The following is a 24,025-nucleotide window of genomic DNA, read 5'->3' on the forward strand; positions in this document are numbered from 1 at the left end:
CTGCGACCATCTCTTTATTGAAAGCCTAAAAAAAACACTAAAACTACTCCTTAGGTTGATTCCCGGAAAGCTGCCCATTTTTAAAGTCGTTGGCTCGACTTTGCCTAACCAAAATTGTTAATTGGTGTGGTTGGGACTTCTTTGAAGCTCAACTCTTTTCATTTTCACTCCAGATCCCTTCAAATATGGCAAGACTGGTGGATCTGGAACTTGTTCAGCAAACTAGAAAGACTCTAGATTGTCTTCAGATAATCCTTTTAGATGATTAGACTTCTTTCTCTTTTTGATCTTCATTTTTTTTTTTAGAAATTTTCTCCTTCTTTTCTTAAAACTTTCTTCTTTTCTAGATGTCCTATTTTCTTTGTCTTCTGATGTGTCTGATAAATTTTTATCTACAAATATTCCTTGCACAAAGATATTAGAAAACTCATAGCAGCCCTCAGATAATGGACTACCGGTACCTAAATAATTGATAGAAATATTATGAAAAGGAAAATTATCATTATTAGTTTTAAAATTAACCACTTCCTCATCAAACTCCATTGAAATCATGCCGTTAAAAACATCTATTTTTGTTTTTGCAGTTTTCATAAATGACTTTCCCAAAATGATAGAGTTTGTATCTGAAGTGACCAAATTACCAATATCCAAAATATAAAATTCAGTGGGAAAAATCAGATTATCCACTTGGACAAGAACATCCTCCAGTACACATTTTGGGTGTACTATCGAGTGGTCAGCCAACTTGATAATTGTCCCGGTCTTCTGTAAAGTTCTCATTTTTAATTTTTCAAAAACAGAATAGGGAAGGACATTGACTGAAGCTCCTAAGTCAAGCACAACTTTTGGAAAATTAAGGTCCCCCAATTTACAAGGAATCGAGAAAATTCTCGGATCCTTGCACTTTGGAGCCAAACCTTTTTGCAAAATTAAAGAAATATTTTTTTCCAGCTTTTATAGTTTCATTAAATTTCATTTTTTTCTTAGAAATACATAAATTTTTCAGAAACTTGGCATATCGAGAAATGTGTTTTATATCATTTAAAAGTGGAAGATTTACCTCAACCTTATGAAAATTTTCCATAATGTTCTCATCCTCTCTTTTGCGTTTCAAACTCTTCAGTCTTGATGGGAATGAAGGTAAAGGCTTGTAATCCTTTAGGTTTGACTTCACTGGTGTTGGAGTTTCTTTTTCTTCCAGCTTTTTAGATTCTGGTTCAACCAACACCTCTTCATATTCTTCCTCTTCTTTTTCTGTTTCTTTTACATCTCCTTCTTCTACCAGAATTTCTTCATATTCCTCTTCAGCTTCTTTTTTTTTTTTTTTTTTTTTTTTTTTTTTTTTTTTGAAATGCTTGGGCCTTCATATGTTTTCCAACTTCTCAAGGAAATACCACTCACATTATGTTTTGGATTGTTTTTAGTGTGACCCGGTAACTTTCCTTGAGATTGCATATGACCCACAAAAGTAGCAAGTTGAGACACATGTTGTTCCAGATTCTTGATATTAGCTCTGGTTTCTGTCTGGAATGTTTGCGTGCTCATGGCAAGACTCTTCACAAAATCTACTAAAGCAACACTGGAATTGCTGGGTTGTTGATGTGTGTTCTGATTCTGAAAATTCGTACCTTGAAAATTTTGTTGATTCAGATTCTGAAAGTTGGGCTGGATATTTAGTTGCTGATAATTTCGCTGCTGATGGAATTTAGATGGCATCAAATATTGTTGTTTTTGCTGAAAATTATTTTGATAATTGTTTTGATAGCCTCCAACAGCTTTGACTGCAGGTTTGTCCTCTTGGAGTAATTGACACATATCTGTTGGATGTTCCGTCTTCAAAAAGATTCCACATGGTTTCTTTGCAACTATTTTTTCCTTTGTAAAGAGTATAACAACTTTTTCCAGTTCATATATCTGGGAATCTAGATGAGCATTGCTAATTTCTTTGACAACCCTTGGCTGATCCGAATACCACTCGTCCTTTTTTCCATAATGCTTTGACTCTATTGCCATCTTCTCGATCAACTTCTGAATTTCAGATGGTGTCATATCTCCTAAGGAACCGCCACTGGAAGCATTTATCAGGCGCCTCTCCATGGGTGTCAGACCTTCATAGAAGAAGTTGTAGAGCTGATAAATGTTGATCCCATATTGCGGGCACAAAATCAGAAGCTTTTTAAATCTCTCCCAGTAAGTGTGTAAAGCCTCTTTTTTTCCTTATTTGATCCCAAGGATTTCTCTTCGGAGACTAGAAACTCACATTTATGGAAAATAATTCTCTAAAAACAACTTCGCAAGTTTTGTCCAAGTAGTAATGGAACCAGATGGGAGTTCATATAGCCATTCTTTTGCTGAATCTTGAACTGAAAAGGGAAATTCCCTTAACTTTATTTGATCTTCTGTAACATCATGCGACTTCATTCCTGAACAAACCACATGATATTCCTTTGTTGAATTTATGCGGGTATTAATTTTATAGACCTTAGAATATGGGAGGAATATGGATCCCAAATTTAAGTTTGAAGTTTCGGGCTTCCAGAAAAGTAATGCAAAGGGCCTGCTGATTGACTTCTTAAGTGGTCCACTCTTTGAGAGTCTTTTCTGCTTTGTCTCCACTTATGGCTGGTCTTCAGATTCGGTTTCTGAAGAATCCGTGGTTTCAGATTTAACGGAAGATGGTGGGGAATAAGTTTTATAAGGACTATCAGAAGGTGAATATGGGGGTGCTTTCGGAAACTACTGGAAAGTAGGGTCTGGTTCGTTCCACAAGGGAGTGCCTTGTGGTGTGGTAATTTCTGGTGGTAAGGAGGATGATGATGAACCAAAGAAACTAACTGATTGTTTTTTCTTTGCTGCTTCCTTCTTTAGTTTCCTTGCAGTTCTTTTAATTTCTGGATCAAAAGCTAGAGGTGTACTTGAACGAAAAATTCTAGGCATAAAACTATTAGAAATAACCGTGTCCCCGGCAACGACGCCAATTTGTTAAATCGTTGTCGCATACATATTAAAAAATAAAATAATAACTGCTGGTTGCACTAAAAATATAGCACATGGAACCAATGTCGAATCCTCAGGGACACCACCTAACGGTCAATGCCTCTTTGCATCGATCACATTCTAGTCAAAATATAAATTATAAAAGGGGGATTTTGAATTAAACTAAAAACTAAAAAAATGCAGTTATATTAAATTAAATGAAAATCAATAATAAAAATGATTTCAGTTCTGCTGTGACTTTTCTGATCATGCAATCGGTTCAGATCTGGTTATTTAAGATGTGTTCTATTTAAGTTGGTACTAAGAAAAACTAACAAACTCTAATATAATCTCTTTTACCTAAATTAGTTAACCAAAACAAGCTCTTTGAATTAACCCTAACTTTTTATTGTTCAATTAAACAAGATCCTAATTAAATCAGAAAAGCAGCTTTATGATATGTGCAAAATTCCAAGCAATATCCAATACTTCTCACAAGCTCTGAAGCGTAAAGATACGATTTTTTTACTATTTATATCAGAGTTAAATCCCAAAATGGAACCAGTCTGATACTTTTTTTACTTTTACTAGTTGACAAGAACAATTATATATTCTATTAACTGATTAAATTGAATGATAAAAATCCTACCTAGGTGAACAGACTAACAAGAATTTAAAACCAAACATTTATTAAGTTCAAAACCAAAAATCTAGATAGAAACACGAAACTAAAACCATATCTGAAAACTAATCACATAAAAAGTACTAGTCTATATAGAACTGAAAACTAAGGTTTAGCCAGACATGGCTAAAAACGAAACTAAGCTAGATAAAAAAAACATTTACTGAATAATCTTGATAAACTAAAGTTGTGAGACGATTCACATGTTCAGATCTTCAAAAATCGTCTGCAGAAGGATATTACGCCGTCTGGAATCGTAGCATAAATCGATCGCAAAAAAACATGCGATCATTTATGCGATCGCATTTTTGACCCATGTAATCGCATTTTTGGCATTTTTCACAAACAAGAAAGTCTTCCGAAAGTTTGTCTATTTTTCCAAACATTTTGAATCTCATCAATAGAAATTACGATTCATGAGATATGGTCAAAATACTGACAGGAGGTCAAAGTTGCCAACAACAACCTTTATCTTCAGATTGTAACAGTCTATCTTCGTATGATCAATTCAATCGAGTGTTTTTTGACCAAAACATCTTGCAAGCATTCCTCAACATCCTCCTTTAGTTACAACTCCATTTAGGCTCCTAATATACATGAGTTGAACATTATTTATACAAATGACATGCAAATGTACAAAATATTATGCTAAATTATAATAAAAACTACCCTAAAAGATGCATAAAATGACATCTATCAAGGAGTATGTCATCAACATACAACACTGGGAAGACCACTTTACTCCCACTGGCTTTGATATATATGCAAGAGTACTCATCATCACTTCTAGAAAATCCAAATTCCTTGACCTTTTCATGAAAGTAAAGATTCCAACTTCGTGATGCTTTCTTGATTCCATAAATGTCCCTCTTAATCTTTCACATTATATTAGGATATTTTGGATCAATGAATCCTTCGGGTTGTATCATATAGACATCCTCTATCAAATTCCCATTAAGGAAATCAATCTTTACATCCATTTTCCATATTTCATAGTCATAGAAAACAACTATGTTGAGTAATATTCTGATAGAATTAATATTTGCTACTAGTGAGAAGGTTTCCTCATAGTCAATGCCTTGATTTTGAGTGTAGCCCTTTGCAACCAGCCTAAATTTAAATGTGTGCATATTCCTATCCATGTCGCTCTTTCTTCTTGAAGATCCACTTGCACCCAACAATTTCAATTCCAGGTGTAGGATTAACCAAATTCCAAAATTTTTATTTTATTTTACATGGATTTTATTTCACTTTCCATACTCTCGTTCCATTTAGCAGTGAAACGACCCAAAAATACGACCCAAAAATTTTAATTTTTTTATTATAACAAAACCATGAAACCAAGTATCACATAACAAAACCATACGTTGTGTGTTTCAAAAACCATGATAAAATACTGTGAGAAAAACTGTATCACAACTGTATCCAAACATATCAAGAAACTGAATCAACTTCCAAGACAAAACCTGAAGCTGTGGTGTGTGCGATGCCATCATCCCGAGCTCTTCCCTTTGCTTGCGGAAGTACCTGAAACCAAAACTGAAACTGTAAGCATGAAGCTTAGTGAGCTCCCCCAAACTACCACATACCATACAATACATATAAAGCACATACTGGGCCTTGCCCACTGCATCGGACCGAAGTCCGGAACTAGCTGCATCGGACCGAGGTCCGGAACTGACTGCATCGGACCGAAGTCTGGAACTAACTGCATCGGACCGAAGTCCGGAACTGACTGGGACCTTGTCCCCTGCATCAGACCGAAGTCCGGAACTGTCTGATCATAGCATAGCATAACACATATCAACCAATATAGACATATATACTGCATACTGCATCGGACCGAAGTCCGGAACATATAACACACAAACATGCTTGAATCACATAGACATCAAGCATACTGAACTACTGCTTCGGAATGAAGTCCGGACTACTGCTAACTAAACGGGCCGGCATTGTGGCCGTAGACCCATTCCTACTGGAAGGAAACTCACCTCGTGAACTGGCTGCTGTGTGTATGGCTCTGGAAGCTAACTGCTGCTACTCTGGTATCTCCCCGGCTACAAATCCATAAACACACTCAATCAAATGCTAATCACTGCACTGGGGTAAAATGACTCTTTTACCCTTGGTCAAAGTCAACTCTCCCAGTCAAAGTCAACCCATAGTTGACCTGACTCGCCGAGTTGGGCCGCCAACTTGCCGAGTCTCTAGTCTCACTTCTCAACCCTACTCGTGGCTACTCGTCGAGTATGGCATCGACTCGACGAGTACCCTCTCGATTCAAGAACTCAGACAATCTGCATCCGACTCGCCGAGTGATATGAACAACTCGACGAGTTGTTCTTAAGCTAAGAAGATTGCCTTGGACTCGCCAAGTTGTATGAACAACTCGTCGAGTCCCTCCATTACTGAGTCTGCCCTCCAACTCACAGAGTCCAATCTACTACTCACAGGCTCCCACTCGACATCACTCAAAAAGCGGAAAATCGGGACTCGTGACTTGACTCGCCGAGTCACATCCATGCAGCTACTCTGAACTCGATTCTGCTTGAATCCAACATCTAAAACTTATAGATCTGGGCTTCCTTAGTTCGATTAGCACGTAAAGATTCTATCTTTACGTGCCCATAAGCATCCAAGAAGATAATAAGGCTCAAAAAGCATAATAAAGGCTAGATCTAGGGTTCTTATGCAAAGCATCTTCAAAAAGGCAATAGATCCGGGCTCTACAACTCCTAAATGAACAGATCCAGGGATATCTCGACCTATTAAGGTATCTATACAACTATAAGGTTTGGAAAATACAACAAACTAGCCCTAGAAGTGTTCTAATGCAGGTTTAAAGCATAAAACAGAAGGAATCCGAGAAATACCTTAATGAACTCTGATTTTGCCCTTGGATCTTTGCTCTACACCTCTTCTCCTTGTTCCTTTCTTCTTCTTCTTCTTCAAGCCTTCAAAATCCACACAAAAACACTCAGATCAATCAAGGGATGGATTAGGGTTTCTCACAGCTCTCTGAGGGTGAAGGAGGCGAGTTTGGGGCACATAACATTGCTTAAATAGTGAGCAACCCGGGGATTTAGGGTTTCTTCCTGGCAGGCAGACTCGCCGAGTCCCGAATATGGACTCGCCGAGTCGCTGACTAACACGTGCTCGAAATCCCGCCCCTACTCGACGAGTCGGGCTATAGACTCGTCGAGTCCCTCTTGAAAACTTCTAAATAAATGCCACGGAAGCAACGCACCAGAGACGGGGCGTTACAAGCAGCTTTAGTGCCTGCCATGTCTTCGTTTTAGCTAGATGGTTCATCCATACTAGCAAACATAAGATCACTTATTAGTACATATCCTTTAGTTTTCAATATAGAAACCATAAAACTCTAGAGCTAAATGAACCCTATGAGATCTATGAAGTGTAGGAGCTTGAGTTATGTCAATTGACTCATTAGGTTGATTAACCTCAGGTTGAGTGTCGTTTTCAACTGTAGGTCCTTCTTTGTTTGACTCTTGGGCTTCCTCAAGATCAATTTTACTCCCACTAGTCTCTTTGGATATTAGCTCCCTCTTGAGGAATAAGCCCCTTCGAGAAACAAAAACCTTGTTCTCAGAGGGATTATAGAACAAGTATCCAAAAGACTTTTATGGATATCCTAAGAAGAAACACTTTTCCGATCTAAATTATAGTTTACCGTAAGCCTCATGAAGAATAAAAACTTCGCAACTCCAGAATTTTAAATGTGCAAGACTAGGAGGTTTCCCATTCCATATTTTGGTAGGTGTCTTATCAACTTTCTTAGTTGGTAGGAGGTTTAATATATTGGCGGCTGTCTCTAAGGCGTAACCCCATAAAATTATTTGAAGTGTAGCTTGATTCATTATAGATCGAACCATATCAAGTAACGTTCGATTTATTCTCTCAACATTACCATTCAATTTTGGTGATAAAATTGTGATACAATCCCACAACCCTTTAGATGATCGATGAATTCAAGACTCAAGTTTTCCCCTCCTCTATCGGATTAGAGCATCTTGATCTTCTTGCCCAATTGATTTTCAACTTCCTTTTGGAATTCTTTGAATACTTCAAAAGTTTCTGACTTATGTTTCATTAAGTAGATATAGCCATATCTACCAAAATCATTAGTAAAAGTCACAAAGTAAGTACACCATGCCTTATACTAGATTTGAACAGTCCACATTGTTAGTGTGGATTAATTCCAACAAATCCTTACCTGGTTTAAATTTTCCCGTGAAAGGTGCTTTTGTCATATTTCCAAGTGAGCAAGACTCACATACATCATTCAACTCTAGGTTAAATGATTCTAAGATCCCATCCTTTTGGAGCTTAGCGATGGTTTTTCCCCATTCCTAAGATGATATATAATGCCACAAGCACGATTCATCCGACACATTAGAATTAGAGGAACCAACATTTAACATTAGATTATTAGTGTTTCCTACACAAACAAAACTTTTATAAACACCATTACAAGGACTAGCTTTGAAAATAAATGAACCACTTTTGCAAACCAAAATATCACCGTTATTATAATCAAAAGAAAAATAAAATCCATCTTTGTATAATGCATGAAAAGAAATAATGTTTCGTGCCATATTTGGCAAGTAGCAACAATTAAATAAACTAAAAGACACTCCAATATTTCACACGAGCTTGTATTCCCCGATCCTTGTAACAGGTGGAGTTCCTCTGTTTTCCATGATTAGGTTCAACTCCCCATGCTTCAACCTTTTACTTTCCCTTAGTTTCTGCAAATCCGATCAAATGTAAGTACCATATCCAGTATCAAGAATACAAGAATTAGATGTTGGCATAATATGAAGTTTAATCATAAAAATACCTGATGTGGCAACACACTTATCTATGTTATTCTCCATGTATTCAAGGTACTTCGGGCATCTACGTCTCCGGTGACCTTTTATTTGTTGTAAAACAAATAGCCTCTTTTGGGTCGGTGTTAGGAGCTATCTCAGAGTTGGTTTTTCTCTTAAGACCTTTATTGGAGTGTCCAACCTTGGCCCTACCCTTAGGATGAGAAAACTTCTTCTTCTTGTTAACACCACCATTCCTAATAGCCAAGACAAAAGCAATAGGGTTGGAGCCTTTTGCCTTAATCATACTCGATTCAGCAATTTCAACATGCCATAAAGCTCCATTAGGGTATTGTCAAGATTTTTCATATTATAATTTATGATGAGTTGATGATATGAACTAGAAAGCGATTCCAATACCATGTAAATGGTCAATTCCTTTGAAAATTCAACATCCAAGTTCCCTAGTCTGTCAATTTACAACTTCATTTCTGAACGTGCATGCACACAAAGCCTATATCTTGATGTTTTTAAGCAACTAGGGATTTAATGATCTTGGATCTTCCTTGACGAGCTTGCTCTTAGAACATTTCCTTGAGTTTCTTGCTAATATCAAACTCCCCAAGACTCTTGAAACTCTCTTGAGGAAACATGGTCGCCAACATTATGCAAGTAACTTTTGTTGATTCATCGTAATGTTTGTTATAAGCAGCCACTTCTTCTTTGGAGGATTCATCATCCAGTAGAGGTAGATCTTGATAGAGGACATACTCTTTTCCCTCGTACCTCAAATCAATTCTTAAATTATGAATCCAATCCAAATAGTTTTGACATGTGAGTTTCTCCCTAGAAAGGATCGAGATGAGAGAGAAATTTAAGTTTGGTGGAGGTAGAGGAGGAGGAGGATTATTGTTCTCATTCGATATCTACAAGAAGAAAGCGGTTTACTTGGTTTGAATGTATCTTTAAAATAGTTTTTAACCCTAAATGACAAGGTTAGGATCCATATTTTGCTTTGTGATATGTAAAGGGATGTCGTAAATACACAATAAAGTTATTTAAGTAGGCAACACAATTTTCCAGTTTCAAACTTATGAAACTCCTGGATCATTTGAGATTCATTGGCATTCAATGAGATGCTAATCTTGATTGTGCTAATCTCAATTTAATGACAGGGATGATGTTGAGCATTGAATAGATGGTGAATCGACCATGCAACACTACGTGACACTTGATATGAAGTTCTTTGTTGATGTTCCGGTTAACCACACATGCTCCATCAACAAAATAACCTCACGAATGACACATCATATTACCTATATTTTCGCAATAATTTTTGGGGTAACCATACATGCTCCATCATCAACATATATACAATATGTGTGTTTTCATGGGTAACACACGACTCATATTTTATTATATAAAATGAGAAATTTTGTTTTATTACTTGATTAATACTTTTAATCTTGAAACAAAATCCGATCAAACCCTTTCGGTAATGAAACTCTCAAAATATAAAAATGTGGTGAGGGTGGTAAGCCCAAAACATTTTAAAACCCGACCTTATGAGGAATCATAGAGGCCTCTTGAAACATTTCTTAAAAATATTTAAAATTAATTTAAATTCATATTAAAAAATATTTAAATTAATTTAAATTTCAAATTATCAGATTTAAAACTCGCCAGTCGCGTCACAGCTGCAATTAACAGGGTTGATTATTATTTTTTTTATTTTTATAAAGTTTGTGTAATTTACTAAAACCTATTAGGTTCTGATACTATTATTGGGTTTTATTATCATCAATAAACCTAAAGAAGGTAGCAGTATAATCTAGAAATTTATCTAAGTGTACATGCACCCTAGATCTAGGTTTTACTAGTTATTGCAACGTACTTTAAAAAGGAAAAAAAGAAAGACATACTAACCTCTTGGTTTCTTTCTTGAGATACTGTGAATGCCAGTTAATGCAAATGATGAAGGACCCAAAGTAGTTACTCTTTAATGTAGTCAGACCCACAAAATCCAAAAGCAAAAATGAAGAACCCTATAATAGGTGGTTTAGTCTAAATTCTCTAACCCTAGTAAAGAGGTTAGAAATTTTGTATGAGGGGAGAAAGAGATAAAGTATGGACAAAATTTTCAAGGGAAAAACTTGCTAGAGGGGTTTAACCCATAACAATATATTTATAGACAACAGATGAAACCCTAAAATATACAAACTTTTAGGGTTTATCTGTACTTTATCTAAAACCTGTCATATCCTTATCCATGGCATGTAGAAACCGTCAACCCCTTATGCTCCATCAGCTTCTAGAATATTCAAATTATCTCTAGGATTTACTAAATATTCAAGCATTTTAATTAATTAAAACAATTTAATTAATTTACCAAAATAATTTCTAATTAATTTATTAATTCCTTAATAAATTAGCAATTTATTTTCTCCATTTCTTTAATGCTATTTTTGTCATGAAGCCAACGCAAAAGAACCATACTATTAAAAAGAAATATTATCAAAAGAATTAATGACATTTGACATATAATCAACAGATATTATGTTATAATCCTAAACACATCTTATAATGAAAGGGAAACCCTAATTATTTATGGAATTTAGAAATGAATGTCACATTGTCCGAATTATACAAAAAATATCAATACTAATGTCTAAAATGTTAGATTTAGACTTCTTTATGTCCCGTCTTAACCAATATTTAAAAAATAGTTCGAACCAACCGATTGAACTGGTCTGATCGGAAACTAAAGACGAAAGTGGTTCAACAATGACTGGTTTTATGTCAATTTTTGGACTAATCGAACTGAACAACTTCTTAAAAAAAAGGTTGAACAGTTTGATAAAACCAGTAAAAAACCGTTTGAACCGGTTTGTTGGACTTAGATAGTTGAATTTATTTAGCTTTAAAAAAGATAGTCAATTTTCAAAGAAAATTGAATAGCTCAGTCGATCGATCAATTCATCCGATATGTATACAACTCCAAAGTTGAACCGGAAATCGGTTAATTAGTTCAATTAAAAAATCCATTTTTAAAACATTAATGTTAATTGTTTTCCGACAATACGTCATTAAAAAAATTGATTTTTTTTAATTGTAAAATAGTTGGTTTTTCTTGAAAACAATTAAAAGTTGGTTATATTGTGTGATAAATGAACATTTTTTATAATCATTTTTTTTGTGATTATTCCTTATAAAAATACCAAACATGTCAAATGACATTTATACCCCTATCACTTAAAGAAGTCGTCAACCTTTCCACGTGGTACCGATCATGTCTTATGTGTTTTCACGTATGGTAAACCAATATTAGAGTAAATAAGCAATGATAAAAGTGGTGAGAACATATCTTATGAACCAAAAGGAGATATGCTCAAAGGGTTTTTAAACATGATAATGATAGTGTAAAAGAAACCATAAAGGGCAAAAAGGTTAATGTTGATTGATACTTGTTTTGTTTATGTGAGTCTCAACATTAAGTGTGTCTTACATCACACATTTTTCTACACAATCTTGTCAAACTATTGCCCCCATAATTCATACTTCCCTTTTAACAATATCTTGATAATGTTGATGACATTGACAACCATTAATTTTGATAAAGGACAAAAAAGTCATTCTTCTTGAAGTCATTATAAATGAATATATGGATCCTAGAAGCTGAGTATGTAATGTTCATCACAAGCGTTTTTAAACTGCATTACTCTATATTGATCGATTTGGTAAAATCTCTTTAATTTATGAACACATTTGTCATCGTGCTCTTAGTTGTATGATCAAATAAGTTACAATGATTGCATGGGCGTCTATTTTTGTTTGTTTTAATGCTCTTTTAATGAGTACTAGGTATGAAATCCATGTATTACATGGGTTTATTTAAAAAAATATGAAATTTTAAAAATTTAAAAAGTTTGAATTTATAAGGAAAATAAGAAAAATTTTGAATTATTAAAATTAATGAAGCTTTAAGGTATTGAATACATTACATATATACACAATTTTTAATAAATACGTTACATATATATTACCTTACATATTTAATATGGAATTTTAATTTAACAAAATGAAAAATACAATAAAATGACAAGTGGATAATAGAAAATTTTAAAAATTCTACAAAATGACATGTGTTCAAATGTATGAGAAGAGGACAAGTGACAATAACATTTTCATTTATTAGAGTAGATAAGGGCTTGTATATTTAAAACTCGTTAGTATATATTGATCGCATACACCTTTTACAACGGAGAGTTTTGTTTTACTAAGATGTAAATAACAATATATTTAGATCCCGTAAATATAGTGAACTAGAGACCTGACATCAAGATAAGAAATATAAGTATGTATAACTAAAATGGAAAAATATTGGTGTTACAGATGGGATGAAAATGAAGACATAATCCATTGTGTTAAAAGTTATTTCCTAATCTATATTTAATATTATCCTGATTAATAAACTTGGTTTTAGTTGTCAAGTGACATGTCAATTAATATTTAATTTATCATAATGGAAGTTGAGTGGTGGTGTTTGGTTTATATATATAAATAATTAATGGGTTAGTGGGGTTATTTAATTGACTGGTTTTATGGTACAAAGTGGGAAAGTGGTATCTTGTAAGTTCTCATTTTGTTAACGTAACAATTATTTTGTTCAATATCTTTTTCTTTTTCTTGTAGAGTTGGTTCAATTTTGTTCGATGAACAGTTGGGTTTGGGCTATTAGAGTCGTAAAAATCTTGGAAAATTGATAACATTTTGACATTTTTGCAAACCTGATTAAGGGGGTACCCTTTTTATTTTACCTAATGCTGGTGAGAGTGATTCGTCAAATATCCCGGTTCATGATTTATTTTTTATCATTTAACACTCAAATAAATTGTATCTATTTCAAACTAACACAAAGTATGTCACTAATGTCGAAGCATAAATTGCTAGCTACTCAAAATGGTGTCGAGGAGTAAAAGACTGCATTGAAAAAGTTGATTATAACCTACTGGTGTGGAGAAGTAAGGATCATGATTGACAAAACAACATGTAAATTATAGATCAAATAGAAAATAACTACGAGATATGCTCAATTGCAACATTTATATACAATATTATAGCTTAAACTTTGATGTTTATTAAATATTATGTCTAAAAGACTAACGAAAAAGAAAGGTGCATGTGGCTGAGGTCATGTGGTGATTCACTTACATACGAAATAAGCTCAAGTTCCAGGGATTATATTAAAAGAAATTCTTAGAGTTTTCTTTGACGAGATTATGCAATGTGTAGTGATTCTAAAAAAATGAGAACCGGATTTTAAACTGGTTCCAAACTTTAGGATCCGGAACCAAAACTAATTACTGTGGTCTCGGTTCCGGAACCGACAATTCCAAAACGGTTATGGTTCTAAAAATGGGTACCCGGTCCTAATGTTCACCACCATTTTGGCAAATGGAGTTTACCGATAGTGTCAATGAGATAGAGAAGGTATGGAATGAGTACCAATAAGATCTAAAAGGTTCGATTTAGTTGAAGCTAGCAGTATGGTTTGATTCTTCAAACCACGGATTGCATTTTTTTTTACTTTAATTTATAATTTATGAAATTGGTGGGCTAAACAATGGAGAGCCAATTCGAGCCCTAAATTGCTTCGCTTTTGATTAGTCTCGATTACATCGTTTTAATTATAGTGATCATGGTTAAATTATAGTTTTAATTTTAAGCATATTTCCACGCTATTTGTGTTCTGAATACATTTTCTTCCGCACTAATAATACTTGGGTCCTTGTTCCTTTGCCTCAGGAGGCAAATATTAGTAATTGTATATGGTTGTTCAAGAATAAATACAAAGTTGATGGGACTATCTTGATACAATGCCCGTTTTGTTGCTAATAGGCGCAATCAAAGATAGGGGATTGACTACGATAAAACCTTCAGTCCCGTGATCAAACCAACCACGATCCACACTGTGCTCAGCCTTGCCATCACAAAACAGTTGTCCATTCGATAGTTGGATGTCAAAAATGATTTATTGCACGATCATCTCCGAGAAATGATGTATATGCATTAACCTCCCGAGTTTTGAGATTCATCCAAACCTAATCATGTTTGTTTATTGTAGAGATCACTTTATGGTCTGAAGCAGACGCCTAGGGTCTGGTTCCAGATATATGTGATGTTTATTTCTCGCATATGTTTTGTTCACTGCCAATGTGATTCATATTTGTTTATTCATTTACATGGATCTCACACTGCTTACCTCCTCCTGTATGTAGATGATATTGTCTTGACAAGTTCTTCGCAAACTCTTATATCAAAGATCATTGCTACTTTAATTACATAATTTTCTATGTATGACTTGGACGATCTTCATTATTTTCTAGGCATTTTTGTCTCTCGTGACTCAAGCGGCCTTTTCCTGTCTCAACAAAAGTATTCCTCCTAGATCTTAGGCCGTTCTAGCATGTTGCATTGCAAACCGGTCACTATACCACCTGACCTCTTAACCAAACTCGACGGCTCCTGTCTAAAGGTTCACGATCTCACCTTTTATCACAGTCTTCTTGGAGCTCTTCAGTATCTTACTTTTACTCGTCCGAATCTCACTTATGTTGTACAACAATTATGTTTATTTATGCATGACCCTCGAGAGCCTCATCTGACAGCTTTAAAGAGGGTTATGTGCTATGTTCATGACACTACGAAGTATGGTCTTCAACTATCTTCCTATTCAACTACTGATTTTATTTCTTACTAGGCGAATGTCCGCGCATTGCGCAGAAGCATCTATATAACTGAAATCTTTACATGTTTTTTTTTAAATATAACAATAATGTTATTGTTAAATTTGATATAATAAAGCGAGATATAATATATTGATTATTTTGAAGACTAAATTACACGAATGGTCCCTATGGTTTGGGGTGATTTGCGTGCTTGGTTACTAACTTATTTTTTTAACTCGGAAGGACACTACTATTTGTTTTTGTTATGCGCTTTGTCCCTACTGTTTGTTTTTGTTACGAATTTGGTCTCTGTCTTACCTAAAAAGACTATTATTTAAATAGGGAAAAATTATGGGGTATGTAATGTAAGGTGAATGGGTGGGGTTGGGGTGTGTTTATTTAAATAAATTAGAAAATTAAGGGAAAAATAGTCTTTTTAGATAAGACAGGGACCAAGTGCGTAACAAAAACAAATAGTAGGAATCTTCCGAGTTAAAAAAAAATAAGTCAGGGACAAAACACGCAAATTACTCTAAACCATAGGGACCATTCATGTAATTTACTCTATTTTGAATTATATGAATTAAAACTGCATAAGACCTCTATCCAAGGATTACTCATGAATAAAATAAAATATAATATATAGTTTAATGTTATTTATAGTTGTAGTTATTATTAATTAATTTTTTAAAATTTATTTGCTTAACTTTTTAATTTCGGTCATTCTAATTATTTAAATCATCAAACAATTTTTTTTTATTTTAAAGGTAATAATATAATTATTTATATAGAGTTATTTTTAACTATTGTTATTGTAAGTTATTTTGATCTAATTATTTGAAAACTTTTAACGATTATAAAAATATTTTTAGGAAATATTTTAGTTAAATTGATATTAAAATTTAGTTTTTACATTTAGCACTACAATTTATCATTTTTAACTATTCACAAAATATTCTTTGAGTTTTTTAAGTGTAATTGAAATTTATATTGAAGTTAACCCTGTAATGTTATATTTAAATTAACAATTTAAGTATTTTGTCAATACTGTTCAAAAGTTATGGCTTTAAATTGATAATGGTTTACATACAACAACATATTAAATCAAATAAATTAAGTATAATATGTTAAAAGTTAAAGACATAACTTTATAAGTAGAAGTAAAAATATTATTTTAATATTAAAATTTAATTTATTTATAATTGCACTTTAGGTTTGATACTTATTTAACCTTATTAACCAACTTATAATCATTATTAGAAAGACACTACAATTTATCACTTTTAACTATTTACAAAATATTCTTTCGGTTGTTTACGTTGAACAAACATTTATATTTAAGTTGATCCTATAAGGTTATATTTAAATTAACAATTTAAGTATTTTATACAAATTGTTCAAAAGTTGTAGCTTTAAAATAATAATGGTTTACATACAACAGCATATTATACCTAATAAATTAAGTAATATATGTTAAAAGTTAAAAACATAACTTTATAAGTAGAAGAAAATATATTCTTTTAATATTGAAATTTAGTTGATATATGATTACACTTTTAGTTTTATATTTATTTAACCTTATTACCCAACTTATAATCATTATTAGAAAGAAATTAAAAAGTCATGGGAGTTTCAAATGAATGTGGTGAAAGAAAAATGAATAAGAGTTTCAAATGAATGTGGTGAAAGAAAAAATTGTAGCTTTATAAGTATATAATGATAATGATAATGATAATGATTTCTTATTCTGACACAAACCGGCCGAATTCCCTACTACCACACAATCTACATTAGGATATTGTATGTTCTTTAGCAATAATTTCTTGTAATGTATTTATAAACTTCATGCACTTATGTTCATCGTATAAACATATTTGAAATAATAAATATGCAAATAAATAATAACTTCACATGATAAACAATTTTATTCAAGTAACACAAAAATACACTTGGAACTAACCCTCAAAACAAGTTCGTTTCCTCTAACCGTAACCCATACATGTTCCAGAAAATACCTATTTAGAAGTTATCCTAAACCTTAGGTATTCGTGCCTTAAAATGTTCCATGAAAGTTAATTTGTATACATTTTTCGTTCAAGCAACAAGGACTTGTAATTCGTTAACTTATGGTATATAATCATTTATAGGCATTTTATAAATTATTGAAACATCCTTGGCATAAGCTATTTGAAAATAATTTAGATATTCACTTTTTAATATTTAATACAATCCAAAAGTTTTGAAAATGCAGAGAGTAGGTCCCAATGTCCAAAAAATGTTTTGTTCAAACATGTGAAAAAATAACAATCAATCTAAAAAAAGTTAAGTTTTGACACTACATATAATATGTCTATTAAAATATCCAAGCTCTTCTATATTCAATCTTCTCTATGAACTAATCATGAACTAATATGAGTACATATCATAATAAAAGTGTTGAACTAATATGAGTATATGTCATAATAAAAGTTTTAAACTTGGAAAGCCTAGTGAATATACTGTAGGTTACCTCTCAAAGAATATCAGATGATGACAATTATCCAAACTCAAAGTCAAACACTCAAACACTCAAACGTATTTTTAAATAATTTCAGTTCAATAGTTTTAATAATTAAAGAGTCTAATATTCAATGATTTAATAGACCAACATATCAAATTGAATACATAGGTAATAAGCATTACAATGAATAAATTCAACAAGATTTCAAAATAAAAATGCATATGCTTTTATTTTTAATACCAAGTCAATCTCGACATCCAACTCACAATGATGGTTACTATTATGGGTCATGTACGATAGTCAATCTAAACAATGTACTTTCCATGCTCGTTGTAACGCTCATAAAAATCACAATAAATTTTAAAATTTTTAAAACCAACCAATTTCACAAATTATTTACAATCATAGTTTTCAAAACATGTTCAACATCAGAGTTTTCCAAAATCATAAGTCAAAAACATGAGGATGTGTACGGTCATGTCTTCGCCTTCCCGCGATCATCCAAAGTACGTGAAACATAACCCAAAACTGTAAACCAACACTTAGTGAGTTCCCCCAAGTACCAACACATAACATAAGCATAATAACAAACATCATGCATATTGAGCCTTCAGCCTGATTGGAACGCCTCACCGGTCTACAGTATATCTGGTACACTCACATAACCTTCAGCATGACTGGTACGCCTCAACGGGCCTTCAACCTATTTGGAATGTGCTACGGGCCTTTGGCCTGACTGGTACGCCCCTCGGGCCTACAGTCTATCCGGGACACCCTGAGTCTCTTGGCCTTCAGTCTACATTGGTTCGCCTCAACCCAACCACACATAAACTATGTTGACATATACATAACAGATAAGCATACATATAACCAGTCAATAGACAATCAGACTGATCTTACATATTAATAAGCATAGCATCATCCTATATACCAGGATACCGATCTAACATATCACCACAACACAAAGTATACTATCACATATCAGGATATCTAATCCAATAAGCTGACCTTGGTGCCTTCGACCCATTAGTATAGTGAGGAAAACTAACCTCTTAAATTGGACAAAAGTTGATGAGGTCCTGACTCTGAATCTCAGCTCTCAAACCAACACCTACTCTAACCGAATGACCGATATCCATCAAAATCCCAAAATAACCAAAATACCCTTAAGTCCAACTTGGTCAAAGTCAAAGTCAACTTTTCAAACCCACTGATTCAACTTTGTCAACCCAATCGAGTCAACTCGACCGATCCAACTCAGGGTGTGTATGTGGGGCATACTCCGGATGTATGCTGGGTGTACACGAAGCCTTGCAGGTTGACCACCATCGGGGTGATTGACCTCGTACGCAAGGCGTACTCCGAGTACGTGGGGCGTACCCTCTGAAATCCAAAAATCTATTAAGATCCTAATGGCTTAAGCTCTTACGTCCATCATTAAGATCCATGGCTAAAATCCTCTTAGGAGTCATAAAGTCTCCAACTTTATGACTTTGCATGTCCAATAAGTGCTTAACTCAAGGTCTTATTTCATTAATATCTTCTAACTGATGCATGAAGCAAAACAAACCATTTGGAACCCATTTTTATGACGTAAGACCACTCCTAGGGTCTGAAAGGATAGCTTAAAGGTCAAGAACATGCCATGTTCAAGATCTAACCTTTTGGGACCAAAAAGCTCCATAAAGACATCCAAAACTAGATCTATATGCTAGAGGGATAAAGTTGCAAGCTTTATACCTTAGGAAGGTTGCAAACGATGTAGTAATCACATATCCAAGTGTTTCTCTCCTTCAAGATGAGCTTGGTATTCCTTCCTTCTTCTTCTAAGGAACCAAAATACACACTCTAAGCTTGAAAAGGATCCTCAAGGTGAAACTAGGGTTGGAAGAACGTATGAGAGGGATGGAGGTAAATAAGGTGGATGAAATGAGGCCATAAGAGAGCTTAAATAAGAGTCACACCCTAAAAATTAGGGTTTCTATATCTGGCAAGTACACCCAGCGTACATTGATGTACGCCCCGCGTACTAGGGCGCGCCTAGTACACCCCGCGTACACCACGTATGCACGGCGTACTCCTATGGCCAAAATTACAAAAATGTCACTAGGGCTCCTTTTGCACACTTTCTTGAACTTAGGGACCAAAATGCAACATAATTAAATTATAGGGTTGAAATTAGAAGTACCTTATCATCGGTATGTTACACTAATTCCAAAGTTATGGTTCATGTATAACTAGCACAAAACACCTTATACACATTTTATGCCTATTATAATTCTAAACAAGGTATCTTGTAGACTATCACAAAAGTCTCATATGAAAGGTAGCTAACTCTTTTGGTGAGTGGTCTTATCTAGAAAGCCACATTCGAAAATAATTGTCCCAAAGTGGATATTTGTAAGTGTCACAACCCATGCTATGTAACACACAAATATGATGCGCAAAGTAATATGAAATCAAATCAAAAGTTTTCCCTAGAAGAAATAAATATCTTTCATAATTACATTTCATTAAATGCATTAGGTACTTATAGTGCTTACATTGCACATATAAAGCATAACATATGAAACCAGTCATTTAAAATCAATAAAATAGTGTTAGGGACATGTACTCTTGGTATAACCACCTTAAGTGGTTTGAACAAGCTCACTTCACTTCTTAGGTTGTTGGAGCACTTAGTGGTCACCTAAGGTTAACAATAGCTAGGTTAATAATATTTTAGTTATCAATAAGTCACTTATTTAGGTTTTAATGTTGATTTGGATCTGAAATGAAAATTTTACAAATAAAAGAAGTTTCGTCTACAACTTGTTACTCAAGTGAGTCTAACTCAAGAAGAACTTCCACTCGACCTAATAGACACGTATGATGTCCAAACTTGTGATTTTAAGTTAACTTCTTTTCAAAAACTTGTAAATGGGTTTCAAACAAGAACAAGGGGGATTGATCTGAAACTTGTAAATGGATTTCGAAAAAGAACGTAGGTTTTGAATATGATACCTGATAAAACTCTAGGGATGAACACAAGAACTCAAGGGTTTTCATTAGGAACACTAGAACTCAAGTTCTAAAAGTCACATATTTCATATTTTCATTTTTTTCTAGATATTGATTTTAAGTATTGGATAAGATTTTCGAGTTCTAGGGAAGATTTGAATAAGATTTTTGGGAAAGATAAAGATTTATGAGTTCTTAAGTTCATACATGCATGTAAATTCCAGAATAGATTTCTAGAGAAGATATGAGCAAGATTTCTAAGACTTCACAAACATGAACAAAATGAAGATGAGCTGAGATGTTCTTGAGTTCATCGCCAAAAAATCAATTTAGCCAAAGAAGATGGACGCAAAATTCATGTTTGGTCTTTGACATTCGTATAAACAGTTAGCCGACAATTACGGAATTTGGAAATTTCCTCATCCCTTCATTGGCGGGTACAAATAGGGTTTTGATTTCCGGAGACTACTTATTTCTTATTCTCATCGTTCAAGATTTCTTATGATCATTTGTTTGTTTTGTTTGGAAGGTATGGTACAGATGGAGAACAAAGAACACGATGATGATACATGGACCAAGAAACAACATGGCCAGTCCTGAGAAATTAAATATCCTCAAAGGCCCAGGATAACCAGAAAAAGGGCCCTTATCATTATTATAAGTATATATATATATATATATATATATATATATATATATATATATATATATATATATATATAAAATTTTGGCGCTGTGCAGCTGCCCACTTTGCCCCCCCTTAACGCCCCCATGAGAAACAAAAACCTTATGAGCATCCAAAAACTCATTGAATTGGTCCCCATAGGAGTCATGTCTCTGTAAGTAATGATGTGCAATCGTTTTTCATTACAAATTTCCATGAATTAGTAGGATTCAAAGAATTGTGGAGGGTTTGTTCTCGTTTGGGAAAACTCTTTGATATCTTCATCTCTAATAAGAAAACTAGATTAGGTAAACGTTTTGGTTTTGTTAGATATAAAGGCATTTGTAATGTTGAGATTTGGTTAATAAAGTATGTGATATACGGTTCGGTTCTTTTAAATTGTTTACTTCCATACCACGATTTGACAAGACAGGCTCTTCTCCTCCTTTTTTTGGATTACGATCTAAAGTGGAAAAATAGAATATTATTGGGAATACGTATGCTAGTGTGGTTAAAGGATCTCCTTCGAATGACCGAAATTTTGTTCTGATGGGCAAGGTTATTGAATTCCATACAGGGGATTTTGTAGTTGAAAAGAAAAATATTTCCTGCCTTGCCAAGGCTAGAGACTTTCCTACACTGCCCAATCTTAAAATGCTTTGTATTGACGAAGGCATTAATGATTTTGATATTCGTTATGTTGGAGGGCTTTGGGAAACGTTTGAATTTAAAACTATGGAAGCGTGTAAAAAATTTATGGCTTTCAATGCGATTGACCATTGGATCACAGAAAAATGAGGTTGGGATAAAGACTTTGTGATTAAGGATCATATTGTTTGGGTGGATATAGAAGGAATTCCCTTACATGCATGGAGTAAATAAGCATTTAGAAAAATCATGGAAAAATGGGGAAATGTTATTCAACTTGATGATGTACTTGGAGATGATGTATACAAAAATCGAGTTTGTATCCTGACTTCATACCTTGGAATTATTTCAGAGAAGCTGAAAGTTTGTGTAGACGAGGTGATGTTCTCGATTAAAGTGAAAGAAGCTCTCAGATAGACCTCTTCTTTTTTGATTGTTGATTCATATTCTCTGGGTGTTGAAGTTGCAGATAATGATAATTTTCCTTATGATGAAACTTTCAGTTCATTTGTTGATAAGAATGAAGAGTCCTTTGACCCTTTTAATATTTTTGCAACATTGAATATGATGGAAAAAGAAAAAAGTTATCCCATGCTAATTCTAAAAAAACCCAAGGCTAATTAAGTGGACCATGTCATGAAATCTCATGATGTAACCATCCTTCAGCAGATCTGGATACCCCTCCTGCGATAAACCATCTTGTTGATCAGAATCGGTCTTCACCTCTTGGTTCGAAGTGTGCTGATGCACTCTCGGCTGAAAAAACCATTCTATCTCCTGCCTTTAGTTCTGATCAGAATTTTGATACCCATGTTTCTGAGTGCTCAACTACGAATCTGATATCCCCTACCATCGAGTTTCATCCTTATCTCACATTTCGATCAAATGTTATTCCTTTAGGTTTCACAGGTGGTTTTGGAAGGATGTCAGGTGTCAAGGTTGACAAGGATGATTTCTCTCATCCTCTGAGTTTTTCAAATCTATGTAATTTTATTGGTAATAGTAATCAAAGTATCTTGGATGGGTCTTTCAATAATAAGAATTTTTTGATTGAATTAAAAAACGGTGGAAACAGGTGAAGCAATGGGATACAACATGGATGGGTGTTTTGATCGGTTGAAACAAGTTATTGTAGGTCACGGTGACAAACATCTTTTACCATGAATTGTTTTTCAATTAATTTACAAGGGGTGGGGTGTGTAGTTAAGCGATCTTGGATTAAAAGTTTGTGTTATCTTCACAAGGTGAATTTTCTTGCCATACAAGAGACGAAATTGGAAGACATTAATTTGAGTTTAATGAGGTATTTTTGGGGTAATTTATCGTTTATGCATTCTTTTTCTCCCCCGGGTGGTGCTTCAGGTGGTATTCTTGCTATTTGGGATCTTAGTTATATCTCTCATAAAAGGGTCATATCTACTAATTGGTATGTTGTGGTGGGTGCGGTGTGGCAGAATTCGGGTCTAAATGTCTTATTTATTGTGGTTTATACTCCCCAAGGAGCTAACTGCAAGCAACATATTTGGTATGATATTTCTAAGAAGATTTCTTCCTTTGATGAAGAGTGCATTATTATAGGTGAATTTAATGAAGTTTGGGACAAGATTGAGTGATTGGGATCGACTTTCCATCCAACTATTGCTAGATCTTTTTACCAGATTATTCATCAGGACCAGTTAATTGATATTCCTTTGGGAGGTCCAAGGTTCACTTGGAGTGATAAGTGGGGATAAAAGTTTAGTAAATTGGATAGATTTTTGGTTTATATGGGGTTTCTTTATAACACTTGAATTGGGTATGATTATATTTAACCCTCTCCAATTAAAGCATTTCATTTTTGGTCCTTGTGGCTAGTACACGGGGCGTACTATAGAGTATGCTTGACGTACTAGCTGAGATATGAACGAGGGCATTGACCACGTATGCTGGACGTACATGGGTTATGCTAGGCGTAAGCTGGCCAGGGGTAAACCCTATTTTTTAGGGTTTATG

The 24,025-nt window shown here is 34.0% G+C and overlaps 1 protein-coding gene across 1 annotated transcript; it reads right to left on the reverse strand.

Annotated features, from left to right (window-relative positions):
* Nucleotides 1-222: 222 nt before the first annotated feature.
* On the reverse strand, nt 223-2,097 carry LOC145075720 (uncharacterized). The gene is made up of 3 exons (XM_079021855.1): nt 1,395-2,097; nt 1,061-1,311; nt 223-951 (listed from the first exon to the last, which is right to left on the reverse strand). The coding sequence occupies exons 1-3, from the start codon at nt 2,095-2,097 to the stop codon at nt 223-225; spliced, it is 1,683 nt and encodes a 560-aa protein (XP_078877981.1).
* Between the last annotated feature and the right edge of the window lie 21,928 nt (nt 2,098-24,025).

This window comes from Lactuca serriola, chromosome 9 (genome assembly GCF_051521515.1).
Source record: "Lactuca serriola cultivar US96UC23 chromosome 9, Lser_US96UC23_V15, whole genome shotgun sequence".
NCBI classification, from domain to species: domain Eukaryota; kingdom Viridiplantae; phylum Streptophyta; class Magnoliopsida; order Asterales; family Asteraceae; genus Lactuca; species Lactuca serriola.